At 41.7% G+C, this 17,415-nt stretch overlaps 1 protein-coding gene across 7 annotated transcripts in view; it reads left to right on the top strand.

The window, feature by feature from the left end:
- PIBF1 (progesterone immunomodulatory binding factor 1) overlaps positions 1 to 17,415 on the top strand; it is a 172,049-nt gene that overhangs the window by 74,346 nt on the left and 80,288 nt on the right. For all 7 annotated transcript variants that reach the window (XM_048852196.2, XM_048852172.2, XM_075129007.1 and 4 more), the window contains one exon: positions 13,888 to 14,053. In XM_048852196.2, coding sequence (XP_048708153.1) covers positions 13,888 to 14,053 — 166 coding nt within the window. The remainder of the gene's footprint in view (positions 1 to 13,887; positions 14,054 to 17,415) is intronic.

The raw sequence follows: 17,415 nt of genomic DNA on the forward strand, positions 1-17,415 counted from the left end.
TCAGCCTGCCTGGCTTTTCAGCCTGCCTGGCTTTCCAGCCGGGGAGAAGGGTCAGGGGCTTGTCTTATACTGCCTGCCCAGCATTCCAGCCAGGGAGTGGGGTTGGGATGCAGGGGCTTGCCCCGCTCCACCCACCCGCCATTCCAGCTGGGGAGCGGGCCAGCCCCCACGTCCCAATCCTGCTCCCCTGCTGGAGCTCCTGGCACCAGGCGGGCCCCTGGCCAGAGTGTCTATCGCCCCCCCGCAAGGCCGGCTGGAGAGGGTGAGGTGAGGCGATACAGGTCCCTCCTGCCTCCCTGCCCAGCCACCCAAAGTGAGGGCCCACCAAAAGTGTCCTGTGCTGGCTACGCCACTGCTCCACACTCCCAGGCCTCCCCAGATTAGCCCTCGGAGTTCTGACTTCACAACATCAGCATTATCATCATATCAAATTCATCCTCAACATGAGTAAAGGTTAGTAGCAAGTTTAAATTTCATTAAAAATTTTTAATAAAATCTGTGTTGGATAAATTGGGAGGTCATCCAAGACACAAGAAGTAATTCTTCCACTCTGCTCAGGACTCCTAGGTCTCAACTGGGGTAGTGTGTCCAGTTCTGGGCACCACTCTTTGGGAAAGATTTGGACAAATTGGAGAAAGTTCAGAGGACAACAACAAAACTAATTAAAAGTCTAGAAAACACAACTTATGAGGAAAGATTGAAAAAATTGGTTTTGTTTAGTCTGGAGGAGAGAAGACTGAGGGGGGACATAAGTTTTCAAATACGTAATAAATTGTTATAAAGAGGAGGGTGGTAAGTTGTTCTCCTTAACCACTGAGGACAGGACAAGAAGGAATGGGCTTAAATTGCAGCAAGGGAAATTTAAGTAAGATAGGAAAACCTTCATAACTGTCAGGATTTGTTAAGCGCTGGAACAAATTTTCTAGGGAGATAATAGAATCTCTGTCATTGGAGTTTTTTTAACCACAGGTTAGAGAAATACCTGTCCTGGATTCTCACAATAATGCTTAATCCTGCCTCAGAGCAGGGTACTGGAGTAGATGACTTCTCGAGGTCCCTTCCAGTCCTTCATTTCTGATTCTTAAAAAAATTGGCCTTACTGTTTGGCATAGTAACAGGTTCTTTATAAAGTTTCACGTGGCTCAGTGGCGCTTTATAAAGTCTATGCAGGGTGAGGAGAAAGTGGAACACTGAGTCGATCATTCCACATGAAACTGGGGATCCAGTGGAGCTCATAAGCTCTGTAGGAGAGTCAGAACTAGGAGAAGCTGATGTTCTTGCTCTTCAGCTCAAAGGATTAGAGAAATGCTCTTGAGCTCCACAAGATGTTGGTATCTTGAGTTGTCTTTCTTGCAGAGATTTGTGAGCTGGGATAGTCAGGGGCCCTGCTTAGCGCCTAAATTTCATATTACTTCATTTAAGAGATTTGTATGAACTATGTGTGTATTTGAATGCTTATGTTACTATTCGCAAAAAGAAAAGGAGCTGTAGCATACATCTGATGAAGTGAGCTGTAGCTCACGAAAGCTCATGCTCAAATAAATTGGTTAGTCTCTAAGGTGCTACAAGTACTCCTTTTCTTTTTGCGAATACAGACTAACACGGCTGTTACTCTGAAATATGTTACTATTAATTTTCATATTTTAAATGTGTAGGTGATCTTAATATTCCTTAGTTTACATATATGATTCTTTTTTCAGAGTAGCAGCCGTGTTAGTCTGTATCCCCAAAAAGAAACGGAGTACTTGTGGCACCTTAGAGACTAACAAATTTATTTGAGCATAAGCTTCCGTGAGCTACAGCTCACTTCATCGGATGCATTTATAATTAAGGTTCCATTAGAGATTTCAGTTGTATAGGAGTTTTAAACCTTTATTTTAAAACAAACAAATAAACAAACAAAAAACCCAAAACACCCTCATTGAAATAGCAAAAAACCAAACATAGAATTTAAACTTTGAGTACTATTTCATTTTTTTCATCGTGGTTTGATAAAAAATGACACAGAAATAATTCTTTTGGCCTTTTTTCACTTGATAGTCTCACTTTTCTTTATACCATTTTGCAAGAAACCAAAAAGGCTCTGGGATCTCTACTGTGATGGGATGCATGAGCCCCACACAGGTGAACTAAGCTGCCCTGGGGCCTTCTGTGCTGGACATGCTCACAGTGTAAACTGACCTCAAAAGGAAGCAGCTGTTTCTAGGCAGACAGAGCAGGGGAGCAATCATATGCTGCAAGCTCTCAGAGAAGATGCTTCGTTTCAGAGTAGCAGCCGTGTTAGTCTGTATTCACAAAAAGAAAAGGAGGACTTGTAGCACCTTAGAGACTAACAAATTTATTAGAGCATAAGCTTTCATGAGCTACATGAATGCATCCGATGAAGTGAGCTGTAGCTCACAAAAGCTCATGCTCAAATAAATTTGTTAGTCTCTAAGGTGCCACAAGTCCTCCTTTTTTAGAGAAGATGCTGGGGCTCCACATGGCCAGAACCAGGCCTTGCTGCCAAACCACTGCAGGCTCTTCACCTGCGGGTGCTGGGAACAATGGTCCTCAACATAGAGGAAAACCCTGTGGAGCACAATCAGAGAGGACTCCAGGGGTAATTCAGATGTAGACCAGTGGTGCCAGGGGAAGAACTGAAGCTGAGGTAGGAAGTGGCCCAGGGAGCAGGCACAGGCGCCTTCCCCTTGGCTGCATAGTTAAACTTTTATTCACAGGGCCCTGGGTCAGAGCCCAGTGGAGCAGGGAGAGCCTAGGCTCCCCTACCCCTGGCTGCTGACTCTCACCACTGGGTGACCTGGCCCAGAATACCACCACAAGGTGGTGTTGCTGGGGTCTGATTCCAGCCCTACCCCAACACACACTTACACCCCGATTTTTTTTAAATACCCTAACTTCATCAAACTTACATTCTAACACACAACCTTAACTGCAAACTCAGCAGTGTTAAGGCAGAATAACTTCCCAAATTTATGGAATGAGTGACAGTCAGGTGTGCTGATATAATTGATTAAGCATATGAGGTCATAGTAAAGGTTTTGTTTTAGCATGCAAGTTTGAAATTTGTGTGTGTGTTGCTCTTTGACATCTGTTGGAGATGACCTGTTGGAGTGCATTATTGACAACATTGTGGGTTACGGTGTGAAGGTGCAAAGGAGTGCAGAAGTCTTTCCCCTTAACTTACTTACATGCTTAAAGATTTTGGCATTATGGGATGTATCCAGATGCAAGCTTACTTGTCACTGAATATGGTTTTTCTTTGTTAATGGTAGCAAACTTACCTTAGAATTAACTATCCTTTTTTGACAGGTAAGGTATTTTCTAGTCTGAGAAAGAATGGCCTGGAGGTGAAACTACAGGCCTGAGAATCAGATCTGGTACTAAAGCTTACCCTGCCACAGACTTGGGGTGTCACTTTGGTCAAGTCACTAAACCACTTTGAGCATCAGTTTCCCAGTCTGTAAAACTGGTACAATTCCTGTATTATGGAACTATTGTGAAGCTTTAATTTGTAATTTTGATTGTGATTCTTGTGTGGAAGCTCACTATAAAAATGCAGAACATTAGCAGCTATAGGGATCAGGTTGAGGAAAACAAGTGAAAATTCCACTTTTCAACTAAGATATCCTCTTTGTCTTGGAGAGGAGATGATTCCTAGTAGGGGTCAGAAAATGCATATAGATAAGATCGTCAGTACTCTACTGGAGCCTAATGCCTCAGGAACCTAACATCCCATGTTCATTTGAGGTGCAGTCACTTATTGACAGGACCCTTGAAAGCCTCTGTAGATAGGAAAAATTCAGTCTTTTCAGGAAAGCTGTTATGCTCAAAAGAGAGTACCAAAACCTAGCATTAGTCAAAAAGTAACAGCTTTATACAGAAATACTAACTTTTCTGAAAAGACTGACTCCCTTCTTAGCTGTGGCAAGTTTAACTATACGCCTGGTGAGTGACTTTCAGGTCAAGCTGAAGTGTCTGGTTTCAACCTGGTTCAGGCTTTAATAATAATTATGGCATACTGAGAATGGAATAACGGAAAAAGTAGTATGAGGAAATTGTTAAACACCTTCCTCTATTTAAACTGGTTTTAAATTACCTATGCGACAAAAAAGGCAAAATAATTGCACATACCACAGAGCAAAGTTAACTAGAGAACAGTAGTAACCAGAATACTCTTTTAATCAAATCTTAGGTATAAAGTCCAAACTGGCTGGCCTCAAGTGACAAAAAGGCCCCTTAGCAAAGCGTCCACTGCTCTGTGCAAAACAACTTTTATCTCAGGCCCAACAAACTCTTTACACCACACACATGTCTTGAAGGGTATTTATCTGTAAAGGGTAACTGTAAGGTATCTTCAGAAAGCTCATAACTTATTAAGACTCATAATCATCGCAAGATGTACATACAGATAATATTTAAGGAATAATGTAACAGTATTGAAAGTATACTTTATGGTTTTGGAAGAAAAATATCTTTTCACTTAGGAGACTTCTTCTTGAACGGGGGATGTTTTTCATGAAAGATTAGATCCTTGTTCCGGTGAAGTCAGCCTGTTCTGCAACAGATTGAACTCGCGGGGGGGATGAGGAGGGACATACTTTATTAGCCAGGAAAGGTAATTATTAATAAGTTTAGGTCCTAGTTTGCATTTTATGATCTAGTTTTGTAACCATATGTTTCCATCGCTCTCTTTTTTTCTAGTGGAATCTCAATTTTTTCTTAAACCTCTTCTTTTATTAAAAGTGCTGTGGATTATACAGGAGCAGGTGTTTAAGGTAAAACTGGTAAACTGAGGTACACTACTCCTTTGGGGGCACAGGAGCTGGGATTTCTCTGAGTGACCAGTGCCAAGGGTTGCATATCACAGGGGGAACAATTCAAAGGGACTCAGGGACTGTTGCGCACCCATTGTTAACCTTCAAGGCAAAGACAGGACTGGCAAGGCCTGGAGTAGAGTGCTTGAGTGGCTAACAGGCTTCTGGTGTTGGGGAGCTAACACCCAGCCACCAAAAGCAAATCTACCTCTCACTAGCAGCAGGGGGCAGCAAGGTGACTCATAATCATGGGTGCCCTGAGAATTGTCACATCTCACCCGGCTTACATGCAATAGTTCATTCTTCTAAACACGTTAGTGCACCTGAGAAATCACACTCCGTAGGGTGTATTATCCCACTGTGTAGACAAGCCCATAGTCCAAGTGTTTGGAGAGAAGAGTTGACTTGTTCTCTCTCGTGTACTGAAGGAGAGTAGAGAATATTTGCGGGATAAGGTCTTGCTCTCCAATCCCAACAGGAATGAACACACAGGTGCTCAAGTCCTCTTAAAGAAGGAGAAGGAAAGAGAAAGTTTTGCAGAGGTTGCTGTTGAGGTCTATTTCTTCTGCTCAAAATGACAATGGAAGAATAGCTGAGAGAGACTGGAACAGATGAGAGAGGTACACAAACTTGAGAGGCCGGGGAAAGAGAGGGTGGAAAAAATAAAAGTAGTAATAAGTGAAGAAAACTGGTTTGGATATGCAGTCAGGCCTTGATTTACATGGTGGTTACATTTTTGAAAAAACACCGTGCAAATAGAAATCGCATAAAAAGATACCGAGGGTTTATGGGAAATGAGGGTTTAGGTTCCAGACTAACAAGATGACCTCCCTAATTTATCCAATACAGGTTTTATTAATTCTTTTTAATAAAATTTAAACTTGCTACTAAGCTTTACTGATATTGAGGATGAACTTGATATGGTAATGCTGATGTTATTGAATATGGTAATGCTGATGTTGTTAAAGTCAGAACTCTGAGGGTTCATCTGGGGTGGCTAGGGCATGTGGAGCAGTTTAGGGCTTTTGTATTAATGTTAACTGGCACTAGGTTTTTTGTGTGCAGAGCTTATGAGAAACAAGTTCTATTCTACTAGTGTCAAGACTGCTCTCAAGGACATTTTCATATAGTATCGCTACCATGCAGCTTAAAACTGTAAGGAATGGCCCAAGGTTGCATCCCTGTGATACAGTCTCCGTGGCTTCTCTTGGAATGGTGGAATGGGATAGTGATGTCTCATCTACTAAACTAGTGGTATCAAAAGAGTTCTCATTCTTTCTTGGATGATATACTATCAAAAGATGTTCTGATGCACATTTGATTTAAATACGGGTGATGTGTTTGAAAAAAGTAATACAGTATTTACAACCAGTCTGTGCTTCATTATTAAATGTAACACACATGCTTTTCCACAGTCTACTGTGAGGCTAGAAATAAACCAGCTGGTTGTGGTACTTCTCTCTGAAACTCAAGTATAGTTTAGAAAAGCACTGACTCATCAAAGTCAAGACAGCTGAAGAAGGGCTATCTACCTTGTCTACACACTCACTGCCACTGATATTACGGAAGTACTGTACACATATCTTAGTTTCAGTTCAGATGTCACTAATGAACTGCATTTGTATTTGTGTGTGTGTGTTTTACAAGAACGCAAACGTCTGAATGTTCATATGTCTTTTACCTGATAATTTGGGGGGAGTTTTTTAAGCATGAGTATGTATTTCTGAATATTCTTTCTGTTTGTAACTGTGTCCAAAATTTAATTGCTTTTTATATCTTATTTTTTGGAAGAGGGACAGAGGAAATCTGTTGCTGCTGTTGTGCTTTATGTAACAGCTAGTTTACCACTTTTGGTACTTAGGTTTTAAATTAATTTAAAGTAGGGCATATTTAGTACTCATTGCTTTAAAAGATAATTGCTGTATCATTTTTAAAGTTTATATTGTGTATATTTTTCCATCTGATATTATTGAGACACAGAAATAAGTTGTTAATTTGAGGAAAAGAAACAGAAACAGGAACACACCTGAAATCTAAAGAAAAAAGATTCTCTCAACTTTTTATTGTTTTTTTTCATATTATGGAAGTTTTTAGTGCATGGACATTTAGTGTGCAACAGGAAAAAGCTCTGTAGATTTAAATCTCGGCTTGTCACAAACTTAAGTATTCATGTAGACAGGCCCTAAGAAACAGCCGTTATTTTTCATCCACATGGCTAAAATTTTCATCCAGGTTCTCATCATCATGTGTCTTGATTACTGCAACATCCCTCTTTCTGGCCTTGACATATAAAATCTTGTCCCGCCCATACCCATTCAAAATGCTGCTGCAAAGATCATTTTCCTAGTCTGTGACTTTGCCTGTATTACTTGTCTCTTTGCATGAACTCCTACCTCCAGTCTGCCCATGATGTCAGCCTCCATCGCCCACTTATTGCATTTTCAAACAAGCACCTTTGTGCTTTCTGACATGCTGCCACTCACACTTGGGAGAAGGTCTGTGTAAACATCTATAGAACTAAGTCATTATCATCCTTCAAATCCCTCCTTAAAATTCTTGTCTACTGTAATGCCGACAAAGATCTTGACAATGGTTAGGCTGCTGGTTTGCTGAATGTGACAGAATGTACCCATATCCATACCCTGCACGTTATTGTAGTAATCTTTGTACAAACTATGCCTTGTGAGATATCATTTGCAAACCCATAATTTGCTGGTCAATATTATACTGATAAAATGTGCGACAATATTGTATGTGAAATTATAAAGTTCCACTGCATGGTGACCTTAACACATGTTCCAAACTGAAATTGGCAAACAGGCCTGTCTCAACAAAGAAATGTGTGCTCTGCTTAATTTGCATTTAAGCAGTAAACCAAGTCATCAAGCAGGAAGGGAAACAAAAGAACTTTCAACAGGTGAGGAAGAGCAGCAGGGGACATCCTTTACTATAGACTCTCTCTCTCTCCTGTATCTCAGCTGGAAATATTTTCCAAGGGGGAGGGGGACTGACACTATAAAAAGGGGGACAAACACCCCAAGGCACCCCTTCTTTTTCTCTCTGTCCATTGATTCACTACACCAAGTGGGAAAAAGGAGACACTGAACTGGAGAAGGGGTCTTGACCTAAGGTGGTCAGTAAGACAGCTGAGAGCATGTGGTGTGAAAAACTTGCTTTGAATTTAACATGGTTTGTTAAATTAGGCACCAGTTACATTTTCTTTATTTTTCTTGTAACCATTTCTGACTTTTATACCTCATTATTTCTATTCACTTAAATCTATCTCTTTGTAATTAATAAACTTGTTTTATTGTTTTATCTAATCCAGAGTGTTTAAATCTAAGTGTTTGGGAAAGCAAGATGTGTGCATATCATTTCTATTAATAAAATGATGGACTTTATGTAAGCTTGTATTGTCCAGGAGAGGGGCTGGGCAGTATAGGATATACATTTCTGGGGGGGAAATCTTAGACTGGGTATGTGTTGAGGTCACCCTCCAATATAACTAAGATGGTGAGAGCCAAAGTGTGGCTGGCTGGCTGCAGCACACACACAGACATAGCTGGGAATGACTTGCATACTGGAGGCTGTTTATAAGCAGTCCAGAGTGGAGACTACAGCAGCAAAACAGTGTAAAGGGCATCTCAGGTTAGAGGGCAGGTGTGACACTGCTAATCATTAATCTGGATTGTACCTTGGGTATATCACGCTGAGATCTTTGCCTGTTACACTGATCAATATTTTCTTTGTTTCCTTTGAGACCATCCCATCTGTTCGCCTATCCATATATTGTCTCTTGTCTTATACTTAGATTGTAAGCTGTTTGGAGCACACGTTGACTTTTTGTTATGTTTGTACAGCACCTAGCACAATGATCCATGACTGGAAATTCTATGTCCAATAATAATATAAATAATTGTATGAATGCCCCCAATTCTTGGCAACAGCCTAGACAATGGTGCAGGGGGAGACAGCATGTTCCCATTTGATACAGGGACCCAGTTTATTATTACTGTGTCAGCATGGTCTCAAAAGACAAATATGGCTCAGTGTTTACAAGTTTTTGTCTAAGTGGATCTCACTCCAGAGATGAGATTGGAATCTTTGAATAGGATTTTGTTTCTCTGTGCCATACATGTGTCCCTCCCACTTGAGGGCATAGAGAGTAGGTCTGCCACAACCTTTCCCTTCCCTCTTACCGCCCACAGCAGTGAGGTGGAACAAGCAGTGTCTGCCCTTGAGTATAGTTACTGTCTTGATAGGCAACGAGTGGTCCTTTGATCTATCTGCATCTTTAGTACCTAAACACCTTTAAAAATCTGGGCCAAACCGTTTAAAAGGCAGTCTTGTTTTTTTTTTTTTTTTTGCCATAAATAGCACTAATAGGAGCCAAAGCCACTTCTTCTCAGGGACTATCTAAATGCCTGTTATATTTTGATCTGTTCTCACATGGCTAGTACACTTCTTCCTCCAAACATCAAAGCTCATAGCATTCAGGCTGCCTCCTTTGCATGGTTTAAAAACATTCTCATATCTGAAACCTGCAAGCCAGCTACTTGGAGTAATCCCCTTTGTTTAAAACCATGCCTTCTAACTGGCTGCAAGATCAGATGCCAAATTTGGTAGGGTGGTGTTAGGAGCAGTATTTAGTTAGTGTCAGTCAGTCCCATCTTCCAGATGGGGCACTAAGTTCCAGTCAACTAGAGTGGGAACACACAAACACAAACTCAAAGAAGCAAGAAAAGTTATTTCTTCGAATAGCCCCTGCTTATTCCCACTTTTAGGATCAAAGTCCCTGTTCTATGAGCTTCCAGAATCATCTGGAAAGCACTGTCCTTCGGGGCTACTCAACCTCTCTCTCCACTTCCCATCCTGGAGGCTTCCAGGGATTTAAAAGGTGGGGGGACTGGTCCCAACTGCCAGTAATTGAAGAAGGTGCAGCAAGCTCAAATCTAAGGTTACCGTATATCCTGTTTTGGCCGGAGCAGTCCCTTTTTTAGGCCCTGTCCCAGCCGTCCCAACTTTTTTTCAAAACTGGGCATTTGTCCCGTTTGCTCCTGCCAACTGATAATCAGTTGGCAAGAGCAAATGGGACAAATGCCCAGTTTTGTCAAAAAAAAAAAAAAAAGCAGGGTGGGATCCCTAGTGGGACACGGAGGAATGTGCAGGGAGGAGGCGAGTGCTAATGCCAGTCCTACCCTGGAAAGAGGCTCAGGCCAGCCAGCCCGCCTGCCCTGTGTGGAGCGGGGCGAGGGGGATGTCGGGCTAGCTCTGTTTGTGGGTGGGCAGCGGGGAGACTCAGGCCACCAGTGTTGTGCATGGGACTTGGGCCACCAGCCCCACAGGTGAGTTGCAGGGGGGAAATGGGGTCTCAGGCAGGTGACAGGGCGGCTTAGGCTGTCCTCTGGTGCCAGTGGGGATTGGGACCTTGGGCTGGCCCCGTGTGCGTGGGAGGCAGGTAGGGCTCAAGCTGGCTTCAAGTAGGGCGGGATCCCTTAGGTCAGCCTGGGGATGTCCCATTTTCCCTTTGGGAAAATATGGTCACTGTACTCAAATCACAAAGCATTCTTGTTGCTCTCCTCATAGGTTTTATATTTCTCTCTCTTTTTATACCCTTTTGAGGCAAAATTTGTTTATATAATTAGTTTGTCATTCCTGTTTTTGTTTTAAAAGAAAAGAGGAGATGCCTTTCTGGCATGGGTTTTGTCTGCACCCACAGGAGTGAGAGGATGGCTAATGCACTCCTGCTCATGGGGGAAGCTCTTCAGGCCTAGTCGACTAAGCTGGCACTGAGTAAGTCCAGCATCAGCTTTGAAGAGTGTCCCTCAGGAGCTGTTTTGGCTGCCTCTTCTTCCATGGGAGAAGTATATCAGGTTGGTATATCAGGTATATCACTGTCAAGGTCAGGTTGGCCTAGGAGACCTAGCTGTGTGCCTAAATTGGCTTTCTGGCCATTGTATGCAGTTTTCAAAGGAGCTGGATCCTAAAACATCTCTGGCAGCCAATTATAGATCAAGATCTGGATCCGCAACAGAGCACCGATCTGGAGCTCCTTCCCCCACCCCCGCCCCCCCCCCCCGGCCAAAAAAAAGGCTGCGTACAGATCTGTGGGCTGACAAGTATGGATCCAGATCCAGGGTCAGATCCTGGATCCAAATTTGACAGCCAAACATGCAAGACTGCCAAACAGTTGCCAAGAACATCCTAGTACCTGGGTTCCAGCCAGCATGAATAGTTGACATCTTAGATTGTTGAGAATCACTTGTCTAGTAGCTCTATACCAATGAGGCTTCAGATCCACCCAGGTCAGGGGAGTCCCATTCTGCATTTCCAACACCATGATCTTCGAGAATTGCTTACAATACTTATTCTGTGCTCAACATAGTGACATGAGTAAGCAGATCTAGTATGGAGTCCTTACAACACTGGAAAGGAGAAATGCATTACAAGCTTCTGATCAGATCAAAGGATGACGGTTCTCTATAGAACAGTGTTTTTGCATCATGCTTCCCATTTGGTCATATTCAGATGCACACACTCAATGCTCTGCTTTGTTTGAAAGTGTGTTTTCCCCTTATGATGATTGTCTATCAAACTCTCATCCTGCAGCTGTGAAGAGACGGACTGAGTCTTAGACTCATTTATTATAATAAATCTTAGATTCCAATTTGCTTCTTTCCACAGCTGTCAGTTCCAGTGGTTCTTCATAGGAACTGTTGAAGTTCTCTTGGGTTCCCAGCCTATCCCTAAGGGCTAATTCAGAGCCCTCCCCAGGACCAGGTTTAGAAGACTATAGCTGTTGAGCATCTGACAGTCTGAGAACTGATGCCTGGATCAAAAACTCCCTTACAATGTGAGGGTACTATATCCATCTCAGTTCTGTTGATTCTGAGATCTCACAAATCTGAAGATTTCTCTGCTATGTAGCCTTTGTGGGAGAAACAGGTTACGGTGTCACCGGATCAGTCTGATGATCTAGAAAGAACTGCCTATTGACGTCATAGCTTCTCTATAGGTCTCTTTTTTACATTCCCATTTGAGGTCTATCTTCTTCAGGAAATTAAAAGGTGCATTACCAAGGTTCTGTGGAGAAGTTACAGAGTGCTGTAAACCCTGTATATGAGAAGCTAAGAAAACCAGTGATTAGTCCTTGGATACATCATAAATATTGATGGATCTGTGTATCTGATCTCTCATAGGAGGAAATTTTATTAGAACAATATTGAGCTCTGGACTACTTATCTTCAGTTATAACTAGCGCCTCATTCTAAGCTAGGAACAGATCAGGTACTGACTCCACCATGAAGGATGCAGTGTCTACGATTGGATCGCCCCCCTGTCAGGGTAGTAGAAACATCAAGGAGCACCCATCCTTAACTTAACCAAGTCTTTCTTTGATCTGAGAGATGAGTTTTTTTCCAATGGAGCAGTCAGCTTAGCATTTCAGAATGTTTCAGTAAACCTAGCTTCATTCCGTCTCATCTTGAAATAAACAGTCACACATAATGGTTAAGACATCCATCACCTACACATAATGGGGTGTGAGGTTTATTTCCTGGCCACAGTGTTAAGTGCAAATTTTCATATATCATACAATGTGGATAATAGGCCTGTATGACTTGGGGTAAAATGCTGTCTGGTTGTGCTAATACCTTGACAGAAGTCTTTCTGATTTCTAGAAGTGTTACAGTGGTATTCCCCCTTCTGTCTCATGGTCTCATATCTAACTGTTTACACATACCTTTGACTGAAGTCAAGAAAGTCTTCTATCTATAAAATTGTACCTTACCTTTTGGCCTTTTTAATGGCAGTAAGTTTTCCATTGCATGCCTTGTCCAGATGGGGCCAAAGCTTATCTATAAGTTACACAAATCCTTGGAGAGATGGAACTAACACAAGAGGAGTCAGTCTGTCACAGTCTAAAGGTTATCCATGTAGTGCACAGTGTTTCAGAATTATTGTGATCTGACAGAGCTTCAGCCTCCGGGAATTGTCAGCCCTCATCCAGGACAAAGGCAGTATCTGTGGCGTGCCCTAATGCTGTGTCTATCACACCATATTTCATGACTGATACTGCAGCTATATGTGCAATTTTTAGCAATTTTGTTTCCTTCCTTTTTTAGGGGGAGGGCGTCTTGGGAGAGCAAGAAGATAGAAATGACTTACTCTTGACATCCAGACCTGATGTTGTTTTGCCAGTTCTGCTGTCCTTGTTTAGCTAGTACTCCTCAGCCCATGTTCCTGGGGGCTGTAATACTTGTTAAAGTCCCCCAGGTCAGAATATGTAGAGGTCTGTTGAAGAAGAAATGAAGGTTACTTTCCTGTAACCATAGTTTTGCAAGATGAGCCTCTGCACATTCACATTCCCTGCGTAATTTCCCCACTTCTTTGGCATCTCAGGTTAGGAATTAATGGGAGGAACTGAGAGGTAGTTGGGGCCACTTTTATCTCCTTGGGAACTCTTCAGGAATCAGGAGATAAAGAGAGGCGAGTAGCCCCAGTGGACATTGCTTTCCAGAAGGTTCTGGAAGCTTGCAGCTCAGGTGCCTTCATCCCACAAGTATGAGCATGCAGAGGCTCATCTCAAAGACCTCTGGTTCATTTTTAGGAACTGTGGTTCTTCAAGATGTTGTCCATGTGAGTCACATGACCAGCCCTCAATCCCTGCTTTTTCAGAGTCGTCTTTACCTGGAATTCTAAAATAGCAAGGAAACTAAGGGGTGGTTGCTCTGTCCTTTATTCTCTCATGTGGGTGAGCATGAGGACACACGTGGAACAGGCATGGCCCAACGGACACTGCTATTGAAAGATTCTGATCTCTTATACATGAGGTTCGTACAAACCTAGAGTGGGATCCTCACAAACGACAGCTTGAAGAACAATTACTTCCAATAGAGATAGTGTATAGTTTAATCTTAACAGTGGTTGTTAAACTCTGCACTTTTTTTAACAAAGATTCTCCTCTTTGCTGAAATTTGTGCCATATACTGAAAAGATGTACATGTATCTTTTTGCTGTATCTACATGTATTCTTTTTGATCAAAACCACAACTACTTTGATTTTTTTCAGGTATAGACAGCTGCAACTCAGCACAGAGAGCAAGGTGGCTGAACTTCTCCATCAAAGTAAATTAAAGTCCTTTGAGAGTGAACGTGTTCAACTCATGCAAGAAGAAACGGCAAAGAATCTCTCTCAATGTCAGTTAGAATGTGAGAAATATCAGAGAAAACTGGAGGTATGTTACAAAAGGAATCTGTGACGGATTTCTCCTGGGGTGCAACCTGGAACTGGGGTACCACTGAGCCCTCCAACCCAACAGCTTGGGCTCCCTTTACACCACTGCAGTGACCAGACTGCCAAACCCTCTCCCAGACTCCAGCCTGCACTTTTACCAGCACACATACAGGTAGGGACACACCAAGCTGCACTTACATACAGATGCTGTGATCAGTTCTGCATGGGGAAGCTTCAGCTAAGGAACTTCCCAGATACTCAGGTACACACACCCCTTTGGGTTGTAAACCCAAAATTATACCATCTTGCGCTGCAAAGAGAACTGTGCGGCATAAGCTCATGAAATTCGCCCCCTCCCTCAATGTGGAGAGGAAATATACAACAGCTTTCTGCTCCGAGTTATGACTTCCACACACACTGGTTTTAGACAAAGCAAAAACAAGTTTATTAATTACAAAAGATGGATTTTAAGTGTTTATAAGGGATAGCAATCAGATCAAAGCAGATTATCTAGCAAATAAAATATGCAAACTAAGCTTAATATACTACATAGATTGGATATGAATAGCAAATTCTCACCCTAAATGATAATGCAAGCAGGCTGCGGATTCTTAAGGGGCAAGCTGCTGTGGCTTACAGCTTAGAAACGCCAGTTGTTTCATTCACAGGCTAAAAATTCCTTTTTTAGCCTGGGTTCAGCACTTCCCCCATTTCAGTCTTTCTATTCTTTAGGTGTTTTCAGGAGTCTTCTTGCGTGAGGAGTCAGTGAAGAACCACGATGGTGTCACTCCCCTGCCTAATATAGCTTTTGCATATGGCGGGAGCCCTTTGTTTCAAAGCTTGGTCCCCACGCCAGTCAGTGGAAAAACACTGATGTCCCAAGATGGAGTCCAGCACCGGGTGACCTCGTCATATGTCCCTGTAATGTCACATCAGCCATGATTCATAGGCTGTTTGTAGCATCCTCAGGAACATACACACAGGAGATAAGCTTCTTCTAAGGCCTATTGTTTTCTTCTAATGGCTCATTAACCTGAATGGCCCTTCCCAGCCAGCCATCTAGACTGAGAGTCTTTTACCTAGTGGGCTTTCCCATGTGTAAACACATTTATAACAAGTTAGAAATACATAGACATCTAACTTCAGATACAAAAATAATACATGCGTACAAGTAGGATAAACATATTCAGTAAATAACCTTTTCAATGATATCTTACATGGCCTATCTTGCATAAAATACATCATAGTTATTCCATAATCATATGATAATAATATCTCTATGAAGAATTGGGGTGCGGTATTACACAATCTTTTTTTATATATATATAATAAAAGTTACAGAACTTGCAATGGAGTAAAAATTTCAGATGTTATAAAATACACAAGGAATTGGCATTGCCACTGAAGTCTGATGAAGCAACGTTTATTGAAACTAGTTCTTCCTAACACATATAGAAAGTAGGATTGTAGGTAGGAAGAGGAAGGAAGCAGAACTGTCCTTCATGAAGAGAGATTGAGACCCCCTCCCATTTCTATTTATTGTTAAAAATTAACATACTTGTTCTGAAAAAAAAATTCAACCCGTGTAGTACAATTCTACTTGTCTTCACTAGTTACAGGTGTATGTTCCAAAATTGTGTAACGAATCAAGGCTAGAAACAGGAACATTATATTGCTGGAGAGGGCGTTTCAAACCCTCAGATGGGACACAGCACTTGTATCTGGTAGAGCTCAAGGTCATGGCTTCAAGGTTCAATATTATGTGAAGAACAGATATTTTAGACAATTTTTAGAAGTTTTATAGTTTACTTAGATATAATTTTCCTCTCCTTCTGAATCCCATACAGTTTGTCTCAGGTTATTAAAGCAGTCTAGATTTCCTGGTGGTGGAATATGAAAAGTAGTTGAATACGATTAAAAAAACCCCTTCAGTCTATAATAGCTTTATTTTGAAATACTGCATATACAGAATTACAAATGGTTTGTTGTCATATAAAAGTTTTATTCTCACTGGTTGGGATTGACCTTCATATTTCACTTCTAATTTTGCTACTTGTGAACAATATGACAATCCTAGGTGCTAAGGTAAAACAGATAATGAGTAATAATCCCAAACGTCTACTGATAAAATCTCTTGCACCACTCTACACCTCTCAATACATATGTGTACATTCACTCATATCTTTGAATTAACTTTTTCTGTTTAATCTCTGTAAAATGCTGTGATAAAATGCCCTGTGTAAATATTTGTCAATATAATTAAACGTCCAAATTCTAATCTAATCTTTTCCAATACAGTATATCACGCTATAACACATATTTGTAGAATAAGAACATAAGAATGGCCATACTGGGTCAGACCAAAGGTCCATCCAGACCAGTATCCTGTTTACCGACAGTGGCCAATGCCAGGTGCCCCAGAAGGAGTCTTCTAGTGCTTCTTTGAGTGTCCTCTGCATTTTCCCACTCTTAAGATATGTGCCAATCAGTGCTGTTGAATGGTACAGCCTTCTACTAATAGTGCCTATTAGATCACTTACATCCTCCCCCCACACCCGCTGTTCCTCAGTATCTGAGCACATTCTGAGGTTGGGGCTATAAAAAGGGGCATGGCTGTGGTTGTTGCTGACCATGGATGGATGTGATCCTCCTTCAGATTCAAGATCCTTTAGAAAGTTAACTAAGTGCCTTGTTTGTTGTTTTAATAATTGATAGATAGTAGTTAGTGTGATATTCCCCAGGCTACAACCTTGACTGCTGGACTGCTGTGTCCCTTTAACTCTCCAGCCCAGGGTGCCTTTTACATTGCTTTGCTAGTGAAGAGCAAATCCCTCCAGGCTCTGCTCACTCAGAGTCACCTGCATGTAAAGTCACTCCGAGCTGAATACATGAATGCTATGCCCAGCCATTCATGTATAGATACAGGCTGACTCCACAATATCCCTCAGTCCCAGCCTTTTCACCCAGAAATATATGTCTTGTACTGTTCAGTAGCCCACTGAATTGTACAAGCTCATAAATTAGTCTGTCATTCCAGCAAAGGATAATGAATGTGCAGCAGCCTTGTTGTCTCAAGTGAAGGCCTCCCAAACACACTGGTTTAGATAAAACAATAAACATGTTTATTGACTAGAGAAAGATAGATAGATTTTAAGTGATTTACAAGTGATAAGGCAGAATTGGTTACAAAAGAAATAAAAAGATAAAACCACAATCTAATTCCTAAACTTTACCAAGCTAAATAAGATTTGAAACAAACATCATTCTCACCACACCAGATGCTGCAGACAGTTCACAGGCTGAAATTTCCTTTCAACCTGGGACCACTCCCTTTAGTTCACTGTTCTTCAGGTATTCTTTAAT

The sequence above is a fragment of the Caretta caretta genome, chromosome 1 (assembly GCF_965140235.1).
Source record: "Caretta caretta isolate rCarCar2 chromosome 1, rCarCar1.hap1, whole genome shotgun sequence".
Lineage (NCBI taxonomy): Eukaryota > Metazoa > Chordata > Testudines > Cheloniidae > Caretta > Caretta caretta.